At 55.5% G+C, this 19,614-nt stretch overlaps 2 protein-coding genes across 5 annotated transcripts in view; both read left to right on the plus strand.

Annotated features, from left to right (window-relative positions):
- Positions 1 to 11,505, plus strand: part of ABCC8 (ATP binding cassette subfamily C member 8) — a 78,429-nt gene extending 66,924 nt beyond the window's left edge. For 3 of the 4 annotated variants that reach the window (XM_043482395.1, XM_043482394.1, XM_043482396.1), the window contains 12 exons: positions 144 to 301; positions 2,046 to 2,138; positions 6,161 to 6,263; positions 6,805 to 6,918; positions 7,256 to 7,376; positions 7,527 to 7,657; positions 8,451 to 8,529; positions 8,726 to 8,834; positions 9,219 to 9,322; positions 10,099 to 10,232; positions 10,705 to 10,767; positions 11,274 to 11,499. In XM_043482395.1, coding sequence (XP_043338330.1) covers positions 144 to 301; positions 2,046 to 2,138; positions 6,161 to 6,263; positions 6,805 to 6,918; positions 7,256 to 7,376; positions 7,527 to 7,657; positions 8,451 to 8,529; positions 8,726 to 8,834; positions 9,219 to 9,322; positions 10,099 to 10,232; positions 10,705 to 10,767; positions 11,274 to 11,411 — 1,347 coding nt within the window. In that variant the 3' untranslated portion in view covers positions 11,412 to 11,499. Of the gene's footprint in view, positions 1 to 143; positions 302 to 2,045; positions 2,139 to 6,160; positions 6,264 to 6,804; positions 6,919 to 7,255; positions 7,377 to 7,526; positions 7,658 to 8,450; positions 8,530 to 8,725; positions 8,835 to 9,218; positions 9,323 to 10,098; positions 10,233 to 10,704; positions 10,768 to 11,273 lie in introns of all 4 variants that reach the window. The other variant, XM_043482393.1, reaches the window with a different exon arrangement.
- Positions 11,506 to 15,226: 3,721 nt separating this feature from the next.
- On the plus strand, positions 15,227 to 18,420 carry KCNJ11 (potassium inwardly rectifying channel subfamily J member 11). The gene has a single exon (XM_043482544.1). It carries the CDS (start codon positions 16,195 to 16,197, stop codon positions 17,359 to 17,361), a length of 1,167 nt encoding a protein of 388 aa, XP_043338479.1. The 5' UTR covers positions 15,227 to 16,194; the 3' UTR covers positions 17,362 to 18,420.
- The last annotated feature ends 1,194 nt before the right edge of the window (positions 18,421 to 19,614 follow it).

Here is a 19,614-nt window from a genome sequence, read left to right on the forward strand (position 1 = left end):
CTCTGGAACCCGCAGGCTGCTCCCACATACCACAACCAAGATCCCACGTGCCACAACTAAGACTCAATGCAGCCATACATAAAATTTTTTTTTAAGCTTTGGGAAAAAAACTCACCTCCCTTTCTCACCCTCCCTTCCCGCAGCACATCCCGTCCACGCTGGAGTGTCTGAGCCGCTCCACCCTGCTCTGTGTCTCAGCCCTGGCCGTCATCTCCTATGTCACACCGGTGTTCCTCGTGGCCCTCCTGCCCCTGGCTGTCGTGTGCTACTTCATCCAGAAGTACTTCCGGGTGGCATCCAGGTGATGGCAGCACTTGCCAGTGGGGGTGAGGGATAGGAGCTGCTTTGCAACAGGCACTTCAGGTCTGTTATCAGAATCATCGCAGAACTGGTAGAGTCATCTCCCCTTCCCCAAAATGAAAATAGAAATATTCATATTCCACTATCCTAATGTAAGCATCTGGCAGCACACACACACTGCAGTTACTGTCTGAACTATTTCATGGGGTGATACGCTCAGGAATGGGGTTTGCTAGGTCAGGGCGTATACATGCGACTATGCCCTTCATTCATTTTGCCAAAATGCTGCCCAGAAGGATTGTATGATTCTAGTGTCCAGGCTGATTGCTGATGCATAAAATCAGAGGGCACCTGATGTGATGGGTCTGATGGCAACCAGACCTCCCAACTCACGTGGGTCCAGAGCAAGGCTAGAGAAATCCTTGACTTGAGGGGGCCTCTGACAGCCTTTCTCATTGATCACACTCACCTTCATGGGCCACGGAACCACGCATGGCTCTTTCCCACTCAAAATTTTCTAAGAACATTTTCTAAGAAGTTCTCTCTGGGAGTGATTCTATTAAGCTCACAGATCCAAAGATTTGTAGGACCAGTTTTTAAGAGCCTCTAGGCCGGTGTTTCTCAAACTGCCAACCACAACCTATCAGTGGGTCATGATATCAGTATCATAGATCACAACCAGTTTTTCAATGAAATAGAATATACATATAGAAAATATCAGACTGATTCGCCTATAGTAACAGTACGCTTTGCTTGATGAAACCTTTGTTTTGGCTGTGTATGGGTGTGTGTGTTGGGGGGGGTGTGCATGTGTGTGTACTGATTTGTAATATAAAATGTGTTTGTTACTGGGGTTGTGGTCAGAAAGGTTAAGGATGTCTCCCAAGTACACAGATTTTGTTAGAAATGAGTCAAAATACTGATTGGGTATAATAATAATAATTAAATTTAGATACATTTTGGCTACAACTACCTTGCCCACAAGGATCAAGATCTGTATAAATGGCTTTTTGCCTGGTTGATCCGGAATCCCTTGGTACCCACGAAGAACAAAGTGCATTGATATTCACAAAATTGCAGAGGCTTTTTAAACACTATACAAGCTGTTCTACAAAGTTCATTTCTTCTGCCAGAGAAACCACCCTATTCCCCGCATCCACTCTGGCCGTGGGTGTGGTTTGTCCAGGAAAGCTGCTTCCTGCATTCCATCCTGGCCTCCCGGGCACTAATACACTTGTCAAGGTGCAGCTGTGGGGAGCAGGAGCAAATTCTGTTGCCATGGAAACCACTGGCCTTTCCCTCTCAAGGAGCTCTTTAGATCCTGGCCTGTGACATGCCATCACCTGTGGTGGTTATTGGGGAGTTTGGTCCTCTTGTTCCTTTGACTGGCTGTTGAGGTTGTTCACCTCTGAAAGGGAACCAACACTGCCTGCAGAGCCTCACCAGAGTGAGGCGCTGCAGCAAAGCCAGTGGACAGATGCAGATGTGAGGTGGATGACGTGCGTGATAACGGTAACCTTTCAGCATGCTCTGCTTAAGCATCTGCATAAACAAGCCCATCCAGTCCTCACGACTGCTTGATGGGGTGGTACCCTCCGCTTCCATCTTCACAGGGGAGAACTGAGGCCCAGAGGGGTGAAGCCATTTGGCCCCACAATAGTAGGGGTGGAGCTAGGATTCAGACCCAGGCTGAGCCCCGACCTACCCTCTTAACCATTCGGCTCTGCTCCCCGCTTCCCCCACAGGGACCTGCAGCAGCTGGACGACACCACCCAGCTCCCGCTGCTCTCACACTTCGCTGAAACTGTGGAAGGGCTCACCACCATCCGGGCTTTCAGGTACCAGATTCACCCTGGAGGGTAGGGGGGTGGGGATGGAACCAGGGTCACAGGTCACGGGATTTGATTCTCAGGGCTCCGCTTAGGAAAGCCCAGAACACATGTCTCCCAGCCCCTCATCAGGCCCCGAGGCTGGTCTACCCAAGGGGTCAGGTCCACTGGGCTCCAGCTGCATGATCCAGAGGGGAGACTCTCAGACCTGGAGCCAAGCCCAGGGCCTCTGTGAACTAAGGTAAAACGTGAAAAGAGACAAGGCCGAGACAATTCCTCACAAATCTATGCTAGAAAGGCCTTCACGTGTGTGGGCCAACCCTGAGGCCATCTTTCGAGACACTACTGTGAGCCAAACACTAGCACTGCTGAATACTTTACATGCCAGTACTCATTCATTCTGCCCTGCAATCTGACATGGAAAACTTGATGATTCCCATTTCTCAGGTAAGGAAATTGAAGTTCTCTGTAAGTTTCCACAAAGTCCAGATTTGAAGCTGGCTTGTTCATTCAACAAACATTTACTGAGTGTTCACCCAGCCCCTCGCTGGGCAGTGAAAAGATAGAAATAATTCAGATGAGCCCATACCCTGGAGGCATTTACAGCCTATGCTTTGAGCACGCCAGGACAAACCCATGTGCCAAGTACTCCGAAAGAAAGGCTGTGGTAGCATTGAAGGGAGGCAGTCATGGAAGCCTTCACTGAAGAGGTGGCATTAGTGCTAGGACTCAAAGAGTAGATAAGAGTTCACCAGGTTATAGAAACTCTCCCCAAACGTCAGTGCCCTGCCATCCTCTTAACACTCTGAGTTATGATGTTCATCTTGACAGGGGCATCTCAGGCTGCCTTGGGAGTGGGGGTTGGGGCTGTTGCTCCCCACCTCAGTCTCTGTCTGAAATATTAGAGCATCTCTCCTCTGGATAGACACGTTAGAGACATCTGACCCAGATTCTGGGGCCCCGGTCTCTAAGCCTGAGAGAATGACTCTAGGTTATTTTTAGGATGACACAGCTGTACGGGGCATGACAATAACCATGCGACACTGGCCTTGTGTCCAGGACCCTAGGGCTCAAGGAGAGGGTCTGAGGAGGCTTGTATCTCCTCCCTCCAACCCCCAAAGTCCAGCTGCCCAGACTCCTGGTACCACACCGCAGCCCCAGTTCGCTCCTTGGGGACCTGAGGCCAGCGGGAAGTCCTCTTTGGGGTCTCATCTGAGGAAAGCAAAGCCGAGTTCTGCCCTGGCCTTGGCCCTGCTCCCTGAACCTCCCCTGCCGCTGTGTGAGCCTGCGCTGTCTTCCCCATGGAAACTCCCTGGAGCCTGGCATGACTCCAGGGTTTCCTCCCAGCTTCGTCCTCTTCTCCAGTCGGAACTCCCCAGTTCTTCCACCCTTTGGACCCCTCGGCACTCCCCAGCCAACCTCTACTCTAACTTTTGGTGATGCTCCTCTTAGAATTGATATTCTGGAGGTCTTCAGGCTGGGCCTGGGGCAGAGAGAATGTGACTTTCCTTGAGTGGGCCAGACTCCCTTGACAGGATCTGCGTGGATGCCAGCATCCTGCAACTCGCCTCAACCAAGCCTGTGGTCAACTAGAGAAACTGCTCCCTGGGAGGCCTACTCCACCTTGCACTGACACAGTGGATGATTTTTAAATTTGAATGAAGGACTTTTTAAAATCATCCCTGAAGGTGTTGAATTCATTGGCTTTTGCCCAGCAGCCTGCCCTGCCAAGAGCAAACTAGTGTTTATTTATTGGTTGTACACTTCCTGTGTGCCAGGCATGTGTGTGGATTATAACGTTTAATCCTCACAAGAGCCTTGTGACATAGGTAGGAGAAGGCCCATTCTACAGATAAGGCTGAGTAACCAGCCCGAGGTCACACAGACAGTGAGAGCTGGTTCTGGGCTTGGGACCCAGGTCTGGCTGACCCTCTGGTTTTCCTGGAAGCTCTACTTTTTCTCCCCAAAAATGTTTCAAGGATGCCCAACACTGAGTGATTATTTCAGTTCACGTAGGAAATATTACTAGCCCCATGAAAAAACTTAGTTTCAGTCCTGAAACACAGCCAGTAATAGTAATACTCAGACTCTAGCCTGGTTCTGCATGACCCCAAGTCTGGGGCTCTTTCCACATTCCTTACATCATCACACACCTATCACAGAAGCCCCATCTCACATGCACCTTCATGCACACCCACCCCTCAGGCCAGTCACACACGCTTCAGGCTCTCCAGTTACACAAGCACTCACACATACACATCTTCAACATGCACTTACTCACTCAAGCCCTCAGACATGTGGTTTCACACTCCCTGCCACACACACATCTACCCTGTGGTTGGGCAATCACACCCTCTCACACCCCAGAGATTCACTTTGCTCTCCTCAGACACATGGTTTAGACTCAGACCCTTCACCCAGAAATAATCACAGCAGAACAAACACCTTCTGGGAGAGAAAAGCAAATACCCAACAAGATCCATCTTGAGTCCCTCTGAGTCCCCTCCATTGTTTCCCTGAGACCATGTTGAGATGGTTTTCCTTTATTCACCATCAAACAAGCACAGCTGCCCCCTCCTGTAGGCCTGGCCCAAGGTCTGAAGAGGTGGCCAAGGAGAGTGACACCAAGAGCCCAGGCTGATCAGAGAGGAGGCAGATCCATACAGAGTAACGCAAGGGAGAACATGATGAGGGCGCGAGAAGAGGGAAGAAGCCTCCAGTGTTCCTTGTACAGAAAGGTCCCATCTATCTTAGAGGGATAGGAGAAGGTTCGTTCATTCAACAAATATTTATTGACAGTGCCAGGTGCTGGGGATAGGGTTTCCCAGGTGGCATTTGTGGTAAAGAACCTGCCTGCCAATGCAGGAGACATAAGAGACGTGAGTTTGATCCCTGAGTTGGGAAGATCCCCTGCAGGAGGAAAGGGCAACCCACTCCAGTATCTTTGCCTGGAGAATCCCACAGACAGAGGAGCCTTTCAGGCTACAGTTCTTAGGGTCATGAAGAATTAGACACAACTCAGCCACTGAGCACACACAAGTGCTGGGGATACATTAGTGACCAAAACAGACAAGGTCTCCATCCTCATGGAGTTTGCAGTCTAATGAGGGAGATCGATGATAAACAGCTAGAGAAATTAATATATGAGCAGAGATTATGAAACAAACAGGCTGCAGAGATGGAGAACAGTAGGCCAGGAAAGGCTACTCTGAAGAGATGTCATTTAAGGTAAAGCCTGAAGGTTGAGAGAAATCAGCCTTGGGTAGAGCAGAGGAGAAAGCATTCCAGGCAAAGGGAACAGCATGATAAAAGGCCTTGGGTGGGGAGGAACTTGGCATTGTCACAAAACTGAAAAAAGGCAAGCAATGTAATAAATTACTTTGCTGTCACTTCTGTGGCTGCAACGCAGTGAGCAAGGGGATTTGTGGCATGGAAGAAGGCTGGTGAAGTTGGCAGGGGCTGGTTCCCACAGGCAAGAAGGTGGTTCTTTATCCTAAAAAGTCTTTCATATTCCTAGCATTGGAGAGATAGGATGCAATTCATGCCTTGGGAAGCTTATGCTGGCTGCTGTGTGGAGAGTGGACTGTAGAGAGATGGCAGGTAGACCGGTTAGGAAGCTGATGCTATGGTCCAGGTAAGTTTGTGGAGGGCAAGAAGCAGGCGAGAGGCAGGCAGAGAGGCAAGGGCAGTGCTGGAGGAAGACAGAAGAGGACTGAGGGATTGGATGTGAATCAGATGACTGGATGTGAATCAGGTTTCTGGCCTGAGCAACGGGGTGGGTGGAGGAGCCCTTTAGTGTAAAAGGGAAGCCCTACAGAGGAGAACTGGTCTTGGAGTGAAAACGAGAGTCTGAAGGAGGTGGCGCTCTTGACAGGTATGAATAAGAAGAAGGGAGCTGGGAAGGCATTCCAGAGAGGAGTGGCATACATCAGGTGGCAGAGGTGGCATGTTTCAGGGCTGCAGGTGAGGAGGGTCCCAGGGACTGCATGGACCAAGATTATTCCCCCTCACCCTCATCATCCTCCATCCAGGTATGAGGCCCGGTTCCAGCAGAAGCTCCTTGAATACACAGACTCCAATAACATCGCCTCCCTCTTCCTCACGGCCGCCAACAGGTGGCTAGAAGTCCGCATGGCAAGTGCCTCCCCCCACCCACCACCAGCCCCAGGACAGGGGGCTCTGATAGCGCTGTGCTGCCAGAGCAAGGGCCAAACAGGGGCTGGAGGGCGGGAAGGAAGGATGGATGCCGACTCAGGTGCACACACAGGGGTGGGTGTCAAGCCCTCCTGCTTCTCCCAACCCTGGGGGTCCTCCCTCTCTCACTGCCTGGAGGCTCGTGTGTCTGAGGTGTGGGCCCAGAGGGAGAAGAGTTGCGCGTTGAGCTGTGACAAGTGTGTGTGTCTTAAGTGGGTCATGTGGCACGTGGGGCCAGCTGGTGAGGTATGCGTGTTGGGCATGGGGTGGGGGAGCACTGCTGTGTGCACATGGTGTCTGCTGGGCTCCAACCTTCACGCCCTCCTGTGTGTCTGAGGATGTGTGTGTGCAGTGTGGGGCTGGGACTCAGTCTCAGCTGAGCTGCTCTCTGTCCTAAGAGACTGAGGTGGGTTGGGGCAGAGGGGCATGCTGTGGCTAAAGCACCCACCGAGGGCCCAGGCCAGCCTCGCTCCCTCCGCAGGAGTACATTGGTGCATGTGTGGTCCTCATCGCGGCCGTGACCTCCATCTCCAACTCCCTGCACAAGGAGCTCTCTGCTGGCCTGGTGGGCCTGGGCCTCACCTACGCCCTAATGGTGAGTGGTGACAGGCGGGGCAGGAGAGGGGGTAGACACCAGCAGACAACAGAGGGCACCCCCCTCCCCCGACTGAGACACTCCTGGGCCTTCCCCCCAGCTACACCGAGTCTGATGCCAGAGGGACCATGTGGGCAGGAAGGCTCCCTGCAGGTCCCCACCCCTTCCCCCAGGCCTGGGCCCCAGATGGGTGCTGGGTAAGGATCCACATTCACTGTAGCCCCCAGGAAGGGCCCCCTGGACTGCCAGCAGCGGGCAGCAGAAGGCACCCTGGACTGTAAGAAGAGCCATCCCAGGGCCCAGGGATGGGACCAGGTGACTGGCTCGCTCCCCACAGGTGTCCAACTACCTCAACTGGATGGTCAGGAACCTGGCGGACATGGAGCTCCAGATGGGGGCCGTGAAACGCATCCATGGGCTGCTGAAAACCGAAGCGGAGAGCTATGAGGGGCTGCTGGGTGAGGGGTGTGGGAGGACTCCCAGGGAAAGGGCCCAGCGTGGATGTGTGTTTGGGTTGATGAGGCACGAGGAACCTGGGGTGGGGGGGCACTCCTGGATACTGGCTGTGGCCCATGCCTGGCAGCTGACCCCCCCCCATCGGTCCCCAGCACCATCGCTGATCCCCAAGAACTGGCCGGACCAGGGCAAGATCCAGATCCAGAACCTGAGTGTGCGCTACGACAGCTCCCTGAAGCCAGTGCTGAAGCACGTCAATGCCCTCATCTCCCCCGGACAGAAGGTAGGGGCAGGGAGAGCTGGACAGCACCCCCAGGGCCACCTTCTGACCCTCCAGGCCTTGCACCCATCCAGACGCCCAGTCTCCCAGCCCTGGGCCTCTCCCCTTCTCCTCCTGCTGCCCCCACTCACCCACCACGGAGGTGGACACAGACTCAGAGGCGCTTTGACAGGGCCCCCTGCAAATGGCCAGGGGCTCTCCCAGGACACTGGTCCCCGAACTTCAGAGCAGAATCCTGGGGCAGAGAGCGAGGGCCTGTCCTGAGGAGGGAGCCCCCCGTCTGGCACTCTGATCTGACTTTGATTGACCCCCTCTGCCTTTCCTCCTGTCTCTCTCACTTCATCATTGTCTGTGGCTGCCCATCTTACTCTCCCTGACCTTTCGATACACTCTGTCCCTGCCTCTCTGGTCCTTCTGTATGGCCATCTCTGCCTCTGGGTTGGTCCCTGATGGTCATTTCTATAGGGATCCATGGGCAGGAAGCTATGGGCTAAGGGATGCTCCAGTTTAAGGGGGGCACGCCTTGCACACCGCACTCAGCCACCCCTGTGCCCTCCTGCCATACCCCACTGAGAGTGCCCCCAGGGCCCGCAACTCCCCTGAGGCCCTGTACCAGCCACACCCACATGCAGCCAGGCAAGCCGGAGCCCCCCTCTGGAGCCACTGCAGGAAACAAGCCCGAACCCGGGACCAGCCCTGGCTGAAGACACACTCTCACGCCCGCACAGCCCAGAGCCAGCCCTCACGGCTCCCAGCCGCCCCAGTGCCCACAGCGTGGCTGCTCCTCTCCTTCCAGATTGGCATCTGCGGCCGCACAGGCAGTGGGAAGTCCTCCTTCTCTCTCGCCTTCTTCCGCATGGTGGACATGTTCGAAGGTGAGTTGTATAACAGGCATCCCACAGCCACCAGATGGGATCTCAGTCCTGGGTTTGCTCAGAAGTCGCAGGAGGCCCAGCCATTGCTGCCTTCCCCTGCATCCTTGTTGGGACCCGGGTGCCAGGCGGACCCTGTCCCCAGCGCCATCATCTCCCCGCTCCCTGGTGCCCCTCCTGTGACCCTGTCTGCACTCAGGGCGTATCATCATCGACGGCATCGACATCTCCAAACTGCCGCTGCACACTCTGCGCTCGCGCCTGTCCATCATCCTGCAGGACCCCGTCCTCTTTAGCGGCACCATCCGGTGAGCCGCCCACCCCACTGCCAGGCCCACCCCAGCCCCAGGCCCAGCTCCACTCCTCCAGAGCTGGGCAGAGAGAGGAGAGAATGGCAAGGCCAGGGGCAGCCCTGCTCCAGCTCGGGCATGAAGGCTTGGCACTGGCTCTTTAGAGCTGCCCCCTCATGCCCTCTTTCCTGCTGTGCCCAGGTAGGGGTCCCCCACCCCTCAGGCCTGGGATGCTTTCCTCCCCTACCCGACAGCCAGCAGCTTGCTGCCCCCTCCCAGCCGGACCCCAAGTCAATCAGGTCCCTCACTGCTCCCTTTTCCAGCCTTGCCCACTGCACATACCCTGGGAATGGAGCCAGGACCCTGCTCCCCTCCCCAAGGGCTTTGTATGTCACCCTCCAGATTCAACCTGGACCCGGAGCGGAAGTGTTCCGACGGCACGCTGTGGGAGGCCCTGGAGATAGCCCAGCTGAAGCTGGTGGTGAAGGCGCTGCCGGGAGGCCTTGGTAACTACTCCTGGCTGAGCAGTGGCCGGGCAATCAGGGACACCTGTAAGGGCTAGGGACGGACGACTCACACCCACATCTTAACTTCACCCACAGTTTAGAGCCTAGGGTCTGGCAGGACCCCAGAAACCATTAAGTTCTACCTCTTACCATACAGAAGTTCAGATAAGTCATATGACTTTTCCCAGGTCACACAACTGGTCAGTTCAGGATCTGGCCCCTCCTGCAGGGCACAGGGGGGACAGTAAGGGTCACTGTGACACAGAACTTGCAAGCCCCTGATACCATGCCCTGTCCTCCTCATCCACCTGCTTGTCCTGTTCCACCCTGAGGAAGGAGAGGACCGACTCAGGGATCACAGGCACAGCTTACTCATTGAAGCTACTGAGAAGAGTCTGTCCCCAGCCCGGGGGGTGGGGGGTCAGCAGAGCCTTGGTGTACCTGCTGCAACCCCTGGGGCAGTGGGGGCCAGCCAAGCCCTGGCTTCAGAAAATTACCCCACCATGGCCCACACACATGCCTGACATACACACTCTGTGCTCACACCTCCTCCCAGTACTGCCCAGGGCCACAGCCGCGCCTAACTCCAGGGGACGTGCTTCTCTTTGTCACTCCTGTAATTCCTGTGTTGTGTTAGGTGCAGCCACCCTGCACACACCTCTACCCACGACACACACCTACACGTTAGCCCCTGCACACACATTCCCACACAAGCCACTCCATCCACTCAACTCACAACGCAGGGTTAACTCAGCCCTCCCCGGGGGTGTTTTCAGATGCCATCATCACAGAAGGCGGGGAGAACTTCAGCCAGGGCCAGAGGCAGCTGTTCTGCCTGGCCCGGGCCTTCGTGAGGAAGACCAGTATCTTCATCATGGACGAAGCCACAGCTTCCATCGACATGGCCACGGTCGGTGCTGGGCACACCCATGGGGCAGGGGTCTTGGAGAGGGTTTTCAGGGGGTGTTAGGGAGAAGTTCAGAAAGTAGTCCTGAAGTTCAGGTTGCCCTTAACATCAAGGTTCATTTGGGGCAGAAAAGGCAAAGAATGAGGGACCCTGATTTCAGCAGTCTTAGGGCATGTTTATAACACACATATACACAAGCTGCACAGGGACCCACAGACTTCACACCCATCCCCACCAGACAGCACACCCAGACACACTCACAGCCTGCATGCATGCACACATGCACACACACAGCTGAGCTCCCAACAGGCAGAGCCCAGCCCCTGAATGCTGGGAACCTGGTCAGTCCTGTGGGGACTAGAGCCCCAGGTAAGGGGCAGGGCTGGGTTTGGGGTCACATGGCGACTGGGCCAGAAGCCAGGCCAGACCCCACCCACTGGTCAGGTGAGCCAACATCTGCTGCTCCACCTGGCAGGAAAACATCCTCCAGAAAGTGGTGATGACGGCCTTCGCAGACCGCACCGTAGTCACCATCGCGGTAAGGCGCCCACTGATGGGGTGCAGGGGGGACACCCAGAGAGAGGGCTGACCTCCTGAGGGCAGCCTCTGGGCTCACCTGTGCCTGATAATCGAGAGAGAGCCCCGGGCAGTGCAGAGCAAGCAGTTTGGCAGGCTTGCAAGGAGCCTGGATTGCAGGATTTGAGGTATAGGAAGGTTTGCACCCACACTTCCCTCAGACCTTCCCTCTTTTTCCAGGTCCCAGGGTCCACCCCTGTCCCAAGACCCTGCAAGCTAGGCTAGGGTTACTTCTCCAGAGCAAATGGGAGATGTGGGTGCTGGGGATCTCTGAGCAGATCTGAGACCTGGTGAGGGAGAAGGTGGCATTAGCGGATGGAGGGTTTGGAGTCCCACCCCGGGAAAGGGCAGTCACCACAGACAGAGGACATTCTAGCCACATGCCTCCTCCTCCAAGATGCAGGAGGGATGCCTCAGTGGCCCCAGCCCTGCCTGCACCACACTGACAGCCCCTCCTGCCCCACCCAGCACCGCGTGCACACCATCCTGAGTGCAGACCTGGTGATTGTCCTGAAGCGCGGCGCCATCCTTGAGTTCGACAAGCCAGAGAAGCTGCTCAGCCGGAAAGACAGTGTCTTCGCCTCTTTTGTCCGTGCTGACAAATGACCTACCACAGCCCAAGTGCGATCCCTGCCCCACCCTCCTGCCTGGGTTTTCTAACTGTAAATCCCTTGTAAATAAAGAGATTGGTTATTTCCTACCGAAGGCCAGAGGTCGTGGGTCTGGTGGGCAGGGACTGGTGTGGGCCGTGGGTCCCAGGGATGCAGTCTGACTTTAGCATCAAGTAGACCTAAGGAAGCTGTGTGAGTGTGGCCGAAAGCACTTTCCCTCATCTGTGAAATAAAGGCTGTCTTCATCAGCTAGGTTGTGTTCTGCCGTAGCAAAACACCATAGCCCGGGTGGCTTAAACAGCAGAAATTTACTTTTGACAGTGCTGGAGAGTGGAAGTCCAAGATCAGAGTGTCACTGGCTTGGTTTTTCCTGAGGCCTCTCTCCTTCTAGCTGCATCTGCTCATGGCCTTTCCTCTGTGTGCACCCCTGGTCTCTCGCTCTCCTTATTAGGAATCTAGACATATTGGATGAGGCTGCACTCCTGTGACTCATTTAACCTAATTACCTCTTCACTGGCCCTATCACACTGGAGGCTCCAAGATACGAATTTGGGGGTTATAGTATTTTTGTGATTATCTCATCAGATAAGGTGGCAGATCTTCATACAGTCCCTTTTCCTTCTTACTTTAATTCTTGGGTTAAAATTGTGGGTCCCCAGGTACCCTGGACCAGTGCATTTAAATTACAAATGACAAGAACCCAACTCAAAGTGGCTTTAAAAAAAAACAACTGGAATTTCTTATCCTATGTGACTGAGAAGGTTAGGAGGTGTACTACTTCAAGCATGGCTGGATCCAGGTGTTTGCCATCAGGGCTGATGGATTCCGTCTTCCTGTCCCTCACCCATGACAGATGGCTACTAGCACCTGCAGTGTACACCCTACCCCTCTGAAAAAGAGGGGGGCCTGAATCATATGTCCCCCACTCCATCCCACACATAGGGACATTCAGAAGTTGAGAAAGGGTGGCCCATCAGAAGGAAAGCACAGTACCTATACCACAAGTCAGCCAGGTCACTATTGGGAGATGCTGGGCCCAGACACGGGGGAGACTACAACAGTTGTCCTCAGACTCCACAGGCATCATGAGATGGGAGTGCACACCTATCCTGGCAAGAAAGGAAGATGCTCATTTCCATATCGATTTATTATCATTTATATGTTCTGTACTGAGTCCTGGGGTGCAGATGCAGGCGTCTTGGCCTGCAGCCTTGTCCTTTGCAAGGGGGTCAGAGTCAGACAATGTAAGGGAAACCCACCAGTCATTGGAGAGGGGCCCAGCACAGACCCTTCTAGATGTTCTAGGAGCCAGAGGAGCTCAGAAGGAAGAGCTCTGTGAGACCTGGCAGGGTGCCTGGGAGAGGCAGGATTGAAGCTGATCATGGGAAGGGTAGGAATTTTATCTAAGTAGAGGGTTAAAGAAAAAGGCCCAAGATGGTGAGGGAGAACAAAATCAGAGAGCCTTGAACGCCACGACCAACCAAAGGTCTGGGACAAGCCTATGCACAATAGGAAAGTGAAGAAGGTCTCTAGTGAGAAAGAGACCTGACAAATGCAGTGTTGGGGGGAGATAAGTATGAGGAGGTGCAGGATGGAGCACAGCAGGAGGCTGAGCCCTCTGGGTGGGGAGCAAGCCTTCCTGCAAAGGGAAGAGCAAGGAATAGCTGAGGCCTCAGGGCCACCCTGTGAGGCAAGTCCTAGCCTTTCCAGCTCTGAGATGCCTCAGAGATGTCTCTGGGGGCCCAACAACTCCCTCCGCTGGGAAGGAGCAGAGCAGAGCCTAAGAAGGGAAAAAAGGATTCCCAATCCTCATGTCTATGACCACCACCACCCCCCCCTCCAAGGGATTAAAGGAAAGTAGCATAGGCACAGGGGCACATCACAGCTCACATTGAAGTTTTGCAGAGATGCCCAAGGTCATCTTAACCTAAATCTCTCTATAGCACCCTTGATGGTCCACCAACCATGACATGGACACCCCATTGATGAGGGTCATCTCTGGTTATTAGAACTGACTTTTCCATACATGTATGATGATTCCCTGGTGGCTGAGACAGTAAAGAACCCACCTGCCTCTAGGGGTCGGGAAGATCCCCTAGAGAAGGGAATGGCAACCCACTCCAGTATTCTTGCCTGGCAAATCTCATGGACAGAGAAGCCTTGTGGGCTACAGTCTATGGGGTAGCAAAAGAGGTGGACACGACTGCGTGACTAACACTTTCTTTCACTTTCTTTTCCATACATGAAATCAAAGCCTGCCTCTGTTCCACTCACTGTCTATACCAATTCTATATTTTGAGCCACACAAAATAACTAGTCCATCCCCCTTGGACACCAAGGGTTTTGGCAATAGTACCCAAACTCCCTGGGAAGGCTCTCCAAGGCTCCTTTTCTGATGGCTGAACAGCTGTAGTTGCCCCCGAGGTTTCCTGTGTAACTCTGTCTCCTTGAGCTCCCCTCTCTCCTCATCCTGTTTTCCCCTCCCCATCCTAAGCATTGCATCTCTGGTCAGTTCAGTCACTCAGTCATATCTGACTCTTTGCAACCCCATAGACTGCAGCATTCCAGGCTTCCCTGTCTATCACTAACTCCCAGATCTTGCTCAAACTCATGTCCATCAAGTTAGTGATGCCATCCGACCATCTTATCCTCTGTCATCCCCTTCTCCTCCTGCCTTCATCTGCATCTCTGGTAACACAGCCCCAAATCATGCTTACCATGAGTAGTGGAGGGAGCCCAAGGCACAGAACAACCCAAGGTAGATGCCTGCAGTAGAAACACCATTCCTCTTCAGGCCAAAAACTTGAGCCCTCCCTGCACCCCCCACACACAGTGCCCAAAACAGCCCTTTGACACATCTCCTCAGACCCAGGTGCCTCCAATAACCTAAGGCAGACAAAATCATGTACCCTAGGAGGTGTAAAGCAAGCACCAGTAGCTTAAGTGCGTGCGGACTCAGCCGTGTCTTTACAACCCCATAACTGTGGCCCGCCAGGTTCCTCTGTCCATGAGATTTTCCAGATAAGGATACTGGAGTGGGTTGCCATTTCCTTCTCCAGGGGTCTTCCAGACCCAGGGATCGAACCTGTGTCTTCTGCATCTCCTGCATTGGCAGGCTGATTCTTTACTGCTGAGCCATCCTGGAAGGCGCCGGTAGCTCAAACCCTCTTTAAACTGCAGGGGTGGTTTTAAAAGGATGGGTCATGACTGAAGAAGATGCAACCACCCAGGCTTCTGGGCTTAAGCATCCAGCATTCCCTGTAGTGGGTGTTAAACTGTGTTTTTACACCTACTAAGGTACTTTTTTCCGGGGAGGAAGTCCGTAGCTTTTATCAGATTCCCAAAGAATCCGTGACTCAGAAAATACTAAAAAGCCTCGCCAAGGAGAAGCCGTCTGTTGAGAAGTCCTCCATCCACCTAATCTGCGCCCCTCCCCCCCCGCCGCCCCCTAATCTGCCCCCCGCCCCAGTCGCCAGGTTGGTGACACAGTTCCTCTATCTCATTTCGCGGGGAACCCACAAAGCCCAGGCGGATACTGGCACAACCGAGGATGGGAAATTTGGAGTAGGAGAGCCAGGACCACAGGGAATCTGCCCCCAGAAAGGGAGATCGGGTCGCGACTCCCTTCACGCCCCTCACCCCGCCCTAATTTCCTAGTGTGAAGGCTGGGAGGAACCTCTTCGGTCCATCTGATTGGGCAAAGTCCCCAAGCCAGACAGCGAGCTCGGGAGAAGGCAGGCGGGGGTGGTGAATGGCGAGGGGCGGGGCCTGCGCCGGGGCCCGCCCGCCCTCCGGCCCAGGAATAGGTCGGGCTCCCCCTGGCGGCCCCCGGCCCCCACTCCACGGCCCGGGCGCCCGGTGTCCTCAATCCTCTACCCCACCTAGCACAGGTCGGTCTCCGCGGGCCGACTGACGGACGGACGGGCCGCAGAACGACCCGCCGCGGGCGCCCGGGCGGCAGGAGGGGGCGGGGAGGCGAGGACTGCAGCTTGAGGAGCAGGAGCAGGTGCTGTGGCGACGGGCGGGCGGGGCAGGGACTGAGCGGCGGGCGGGGGAGCGGCGCCGGCGTGCGTGCGGCGGGCGCGGGGCCGGGAGGCCGCCACTCCGAGTTGAGCCCCGCCGGGTCGCGCCGGGGCGAGGGGATCTGGAGTGGGGCCGGGTGGACGGGCGACTCTGGAGGGCGCAGGATCCCAAGGAGACAGAGAGGACGAGAGCTGGAGGGCGCATCGCAAATCGGCGAGAGCGCTTCGCGGGGTCGGGTAGGAAAAGAGGGAGCGTACCTGGAGGGGAGACCGTGTGAAACTGGAGCTTGGAGGGGAGCCCAGGGCAGAAATGGGCCAGACAGGAGACACGGTGGACGTTGTGTGAGGTCTGGTCAGTCGGTAAGATCCGGAGGTGTGACGTTCCCAGGTGGGAGAGGTGGGTTGAGAAGGAAGGCTCGGTGGGGAGAAGGGGTCCTAGGAAGACGCCTAGGGGTCGCCAGCGGCTGGAGGAGAGTTGACCTGGGATCCAGCGCCAGGTGTCGAACAGGCAGAGTGGAGGTGATTCAGTAGGCAGTGGGCAGGTGGGCTGAGGTGTGAGGCTGGTATAAGGAAGTGAAGCAGGGGCCAGGTGGAGGTGAGGATGAGTCGAGTCTAGCTGGAGAGGCATCTCAGAAGTAAGACCAGTGCAGACTGAGGGTGGTCCCAGGGCGGGAACCCCACAGTAGGGAGAAGGCTCAGTCAGGGGTTGTCCCCCTCCTCCATGGGGGAGGCCTCTACCTGGTGGTCCCTGGAGCCATGCTGTCCCGCAAAGGCATCATCCCCGAGGAGTATGTGCTCACGCGACTAGCCGAGGACCCCGCAGAGCCCCGGTACCGTGCCCGTGAGCGGAAAGCCCGCTTCGTATCCAAGAACGGCAACTGCAACGTGGCCCACAAGAACATCCGGGAGCAAGGCCGCTTCCTACAGGACGTGTTCACCACACTGGTGGATCTCAAGTGGCCATACACGCTGCTCATCTTCACCATGTCTTTCCTGTGCAGCTGGCTACTCTTTGCCATGGTCTGGTGGCTCATCGCCTTTGCCCACGGTGACCTGGCCCCTGGCGAGGGTGCCGCTGTGCCCTGCGTCACCAGCATCCACTCCTTTTCATCTGCCTTCCTTTTCTCCATTGAGGTCCAGGTGACCATTGGTTTTGGCGGCCGCATGGTGACTGAGGAGTGCCCTCTGGCCATCCTGATCCTCATTGTGCAGAACATCGTGGGGCTCATGATCAACGCCATCATGCTGGGCTGCATCTTCATGAAGACGGCCCAGGCCCACCGGCGGGCCGAGACCCTCATCTTCAGCAAGCATGCAGTCATCGCCCTGCGCCACGGCCGCCTCTGCTTCATGCTGCGCGTGGGTGACCTCCGCAAGAGCATGATCATCAGTGCCACCATCCACATGCAGGTGGTACGCAAGACCACCAGCCCTGAGGGTGAGGTGGTCCCCCTCCACCAGGTGGACATCCCCATGGAGAATGGTGTGGGTGGCAATAGCATCTTCCTGGTGGCTCCGCTCATCATCTACCACGTCATTGACGCCAACAGCCCGCTCTATGACCTGGCGCCCTGCGACCTGCACCACCATCAGGACCTTGAGATCATCGTCATCCTGGAAGGTGTGGTGGAAACCACGGGCATCACCACCCAGGCCCGCACCTCCTACCTGGCCGACGAGATCCTGTGGGGCCAACGCTTTGTACCCATTGTGACCGAGGAGGATGGCCGCTACTCCGTGGACTACTCCAAGTTTGGCAACACCATCAAAGTGCCCACGCCAGTCTGCACGGCCCGCCAGCTTGAGGAGGACCCCACCCTGCTGGATGTCCTGACCCTCGCTCGTGGGCCCTTACGCAAGCGCAGTGTGGCCGTGGCCAAGGCCAAGCCCAAGTTCAGCATCTCTCCAGACTCCCTGTCCTGAACTCTGCTCCTTTGGGGCCCCTCCTTATGTGTGCGCACGCCAGTGTGGCATGGTATGTAGAGCGGACGTGGTGTGGGCCCCTTGGCCAGGCCAGGACCTGGTATGAGGCTGGGCCCTCCAGCTCAGCCTCTCTGCCTGCTGCTCGCCCAGGGTGTTACAAGGCACTTGTCGCTACTCTATTTCTGGCCTCAGCAGGAGCCTGCACTGGGTTATTTTTGTCCCTGCTCCTCCCAGCCCTAACTCAGGACTGGCTCATCCCCCTCCCCTGCCCTAGACTGACAGAGCTGTGGAAAGGGTCAGGCCCTAAAGTTGGGTCTCCATCTAGTCCTGGGCCCCCACGACTGACTGGCCGCAAGCTGGGCAGGTGGCTGGGGAAGAACAGGCTCCAAATTGAAGGCCTGCTGCCCCGTTTCTGTGGCCCCAAGAGATGCCTGCAGTGAGGCCCCAGCCCCTACTTGGTCCCTGAAAAAGTGATGGACGAAAGGGTGGGCCTGGCCTGCTAGGGAGGGCAGGTGATGAGGGAGCACAGTCGAGCTGGAGGGCTGGAGATGGGGAGCCCCTGCCCCCCGGGCAGGCTCAGCAGATAGGAAACGTCACTGAGGGGCTTAGCTTTCTGAGCCCTGCTCGGGCACGGGGAGGAGAGATGGGCTGCTTGCCGCTGACCTCAAAGCTCTTTTAATGGGGGCTCCATGGCCCAGAGCTGCCGCACCTGCCTGCTCCCATTCTGTCCCCCACCCTGGGAGGCTGTGGACTGAAACAGGCTGAGAGAGACTGGGGTCCTGGGCCCACCACAGGCCTGGCCTGTGCTCTGCCCTGGCCCCCCACCAGGGGCTGCCACTCACTTTGTCAAGAGGGTGTCCTAAGAGAGCCTTTGGATTGCTAGAAGAGGAAATGGTGGAAAGCACAGGATGGTGGGGGTGGGTGAGGTCCCTGAGGCTAAAAGGCCATTGATTGTGACCGGCTTGACCCCAAGCCAGACTCTTGGAGCAGTGCTATGTGTACTTGCCCAGAATTCTGCCTTCTTTGCCGTCAATAAAGCCTACCCCTTTGTGACCTAAACTCTGGGCTATTCTTGCTGGTGGGCAGGGAGGGCAGGGGCTGGTAGCTGCCAGCCCACATTTCAGAGGCTCCAGGGACCCTAGCTGGGAGGCCAGGAAAGGGACCTGGGGTTGGTCCTCTTCCGCCCTTCAGGGACACTTCCCTTCTCTGCCTCTGGGAGCCCAGCCCTTCCAGCCTGTCTAACCGTCTCGATTGGGCACTGATAAAGCTTGCAGCCCTGAGCCCTGCCTCCCCTCCCAGGGATCTGCCAGGAGGCTAAGGTGCTCAAGGAAAGAGGCGGGGACGTCACGGGCCTTACTGTGGCGACTGGAGCATTAGCTCTCAAAACAAGTGCTTTCGTTCACACCCTGGCTCGAGTTCTCAGGCTTCACCTAATGTAACCTGTCTGTGCTTCAGTTGCCTCATCTATAAAGTGGGGCTACTGATAGTACCTACCTTATAGAATTGTTTTGGGAGTAAATGAAGAACATATGTCAAATGCTTGAGTGCCTCGTCCATGGTAAGTGCTCAATAAATGTTAACTGTTGAGACTGCTGTTGAATCAGCTACGTGATGAGACAACTGAGCAAGTGAATGCTAACAGAGAAAGTGCTATTATATGTCCCCTAGTGAGGAGTTTCTGTGCTTAAATGTACCTTCTACACTATGTCCCCATCCAGCTCAGACCCTGACGACAGGGCCTGTGCCAGCACCTATTACCTGTGCTTCTTTCTCTATCTCAACCCTCTGGACTCCATCTGCCATGTGGTGACCAGAGTGGTCTTATTAAAAGACTTCATTCTCTCCAACATCAAGTGCCTCCAGTGGTTCCCCATTAACTTCTGGTCAAGGCTAGACCCATAACCAGTCATTTCAGGCTGTGCCTGACTTCTAGTCGTTACAGCCTACTGTTCTCTGGCCAGGACCCTATGTAACCACCCACCACCCTGGCAGCCTCAATATCCCCTCCCTGCATACAGCATTGATCTTCCTACCTCTGAGCTTTAGATGATGTTATTCCCTTTGCCTGGACTGTCCAGGCCTCATCTCTCCCTGTGGAAATCTATAAAAGTCCAAGTCACCATGATGCCTCCTTGAAGCCTCCCTTAATTCCTCTAGAAAGTGATGGTCCTGTCCCTTCCTCTGTGCTTGTGGGCATTCCACATTTGCCAGTGTTTGTGGGTCTGTCTCCCCATTCCCAAGTCCATGGCTCCT

The sequence above is a fragment of the Cervus canadensis genome, chromosome 11, assembly GCF_019320065.1.
Source record: "Cervus canadensis isolate Bull #8, Minnesota chromosome 11, ASM1932006v1, whole genome shotgun sequence".
NCBI lineage: Eukaryota > Metazoa > Chordata > Mammalia > Artiodactyla > Cervidae > Cervus > Cervus canadensis.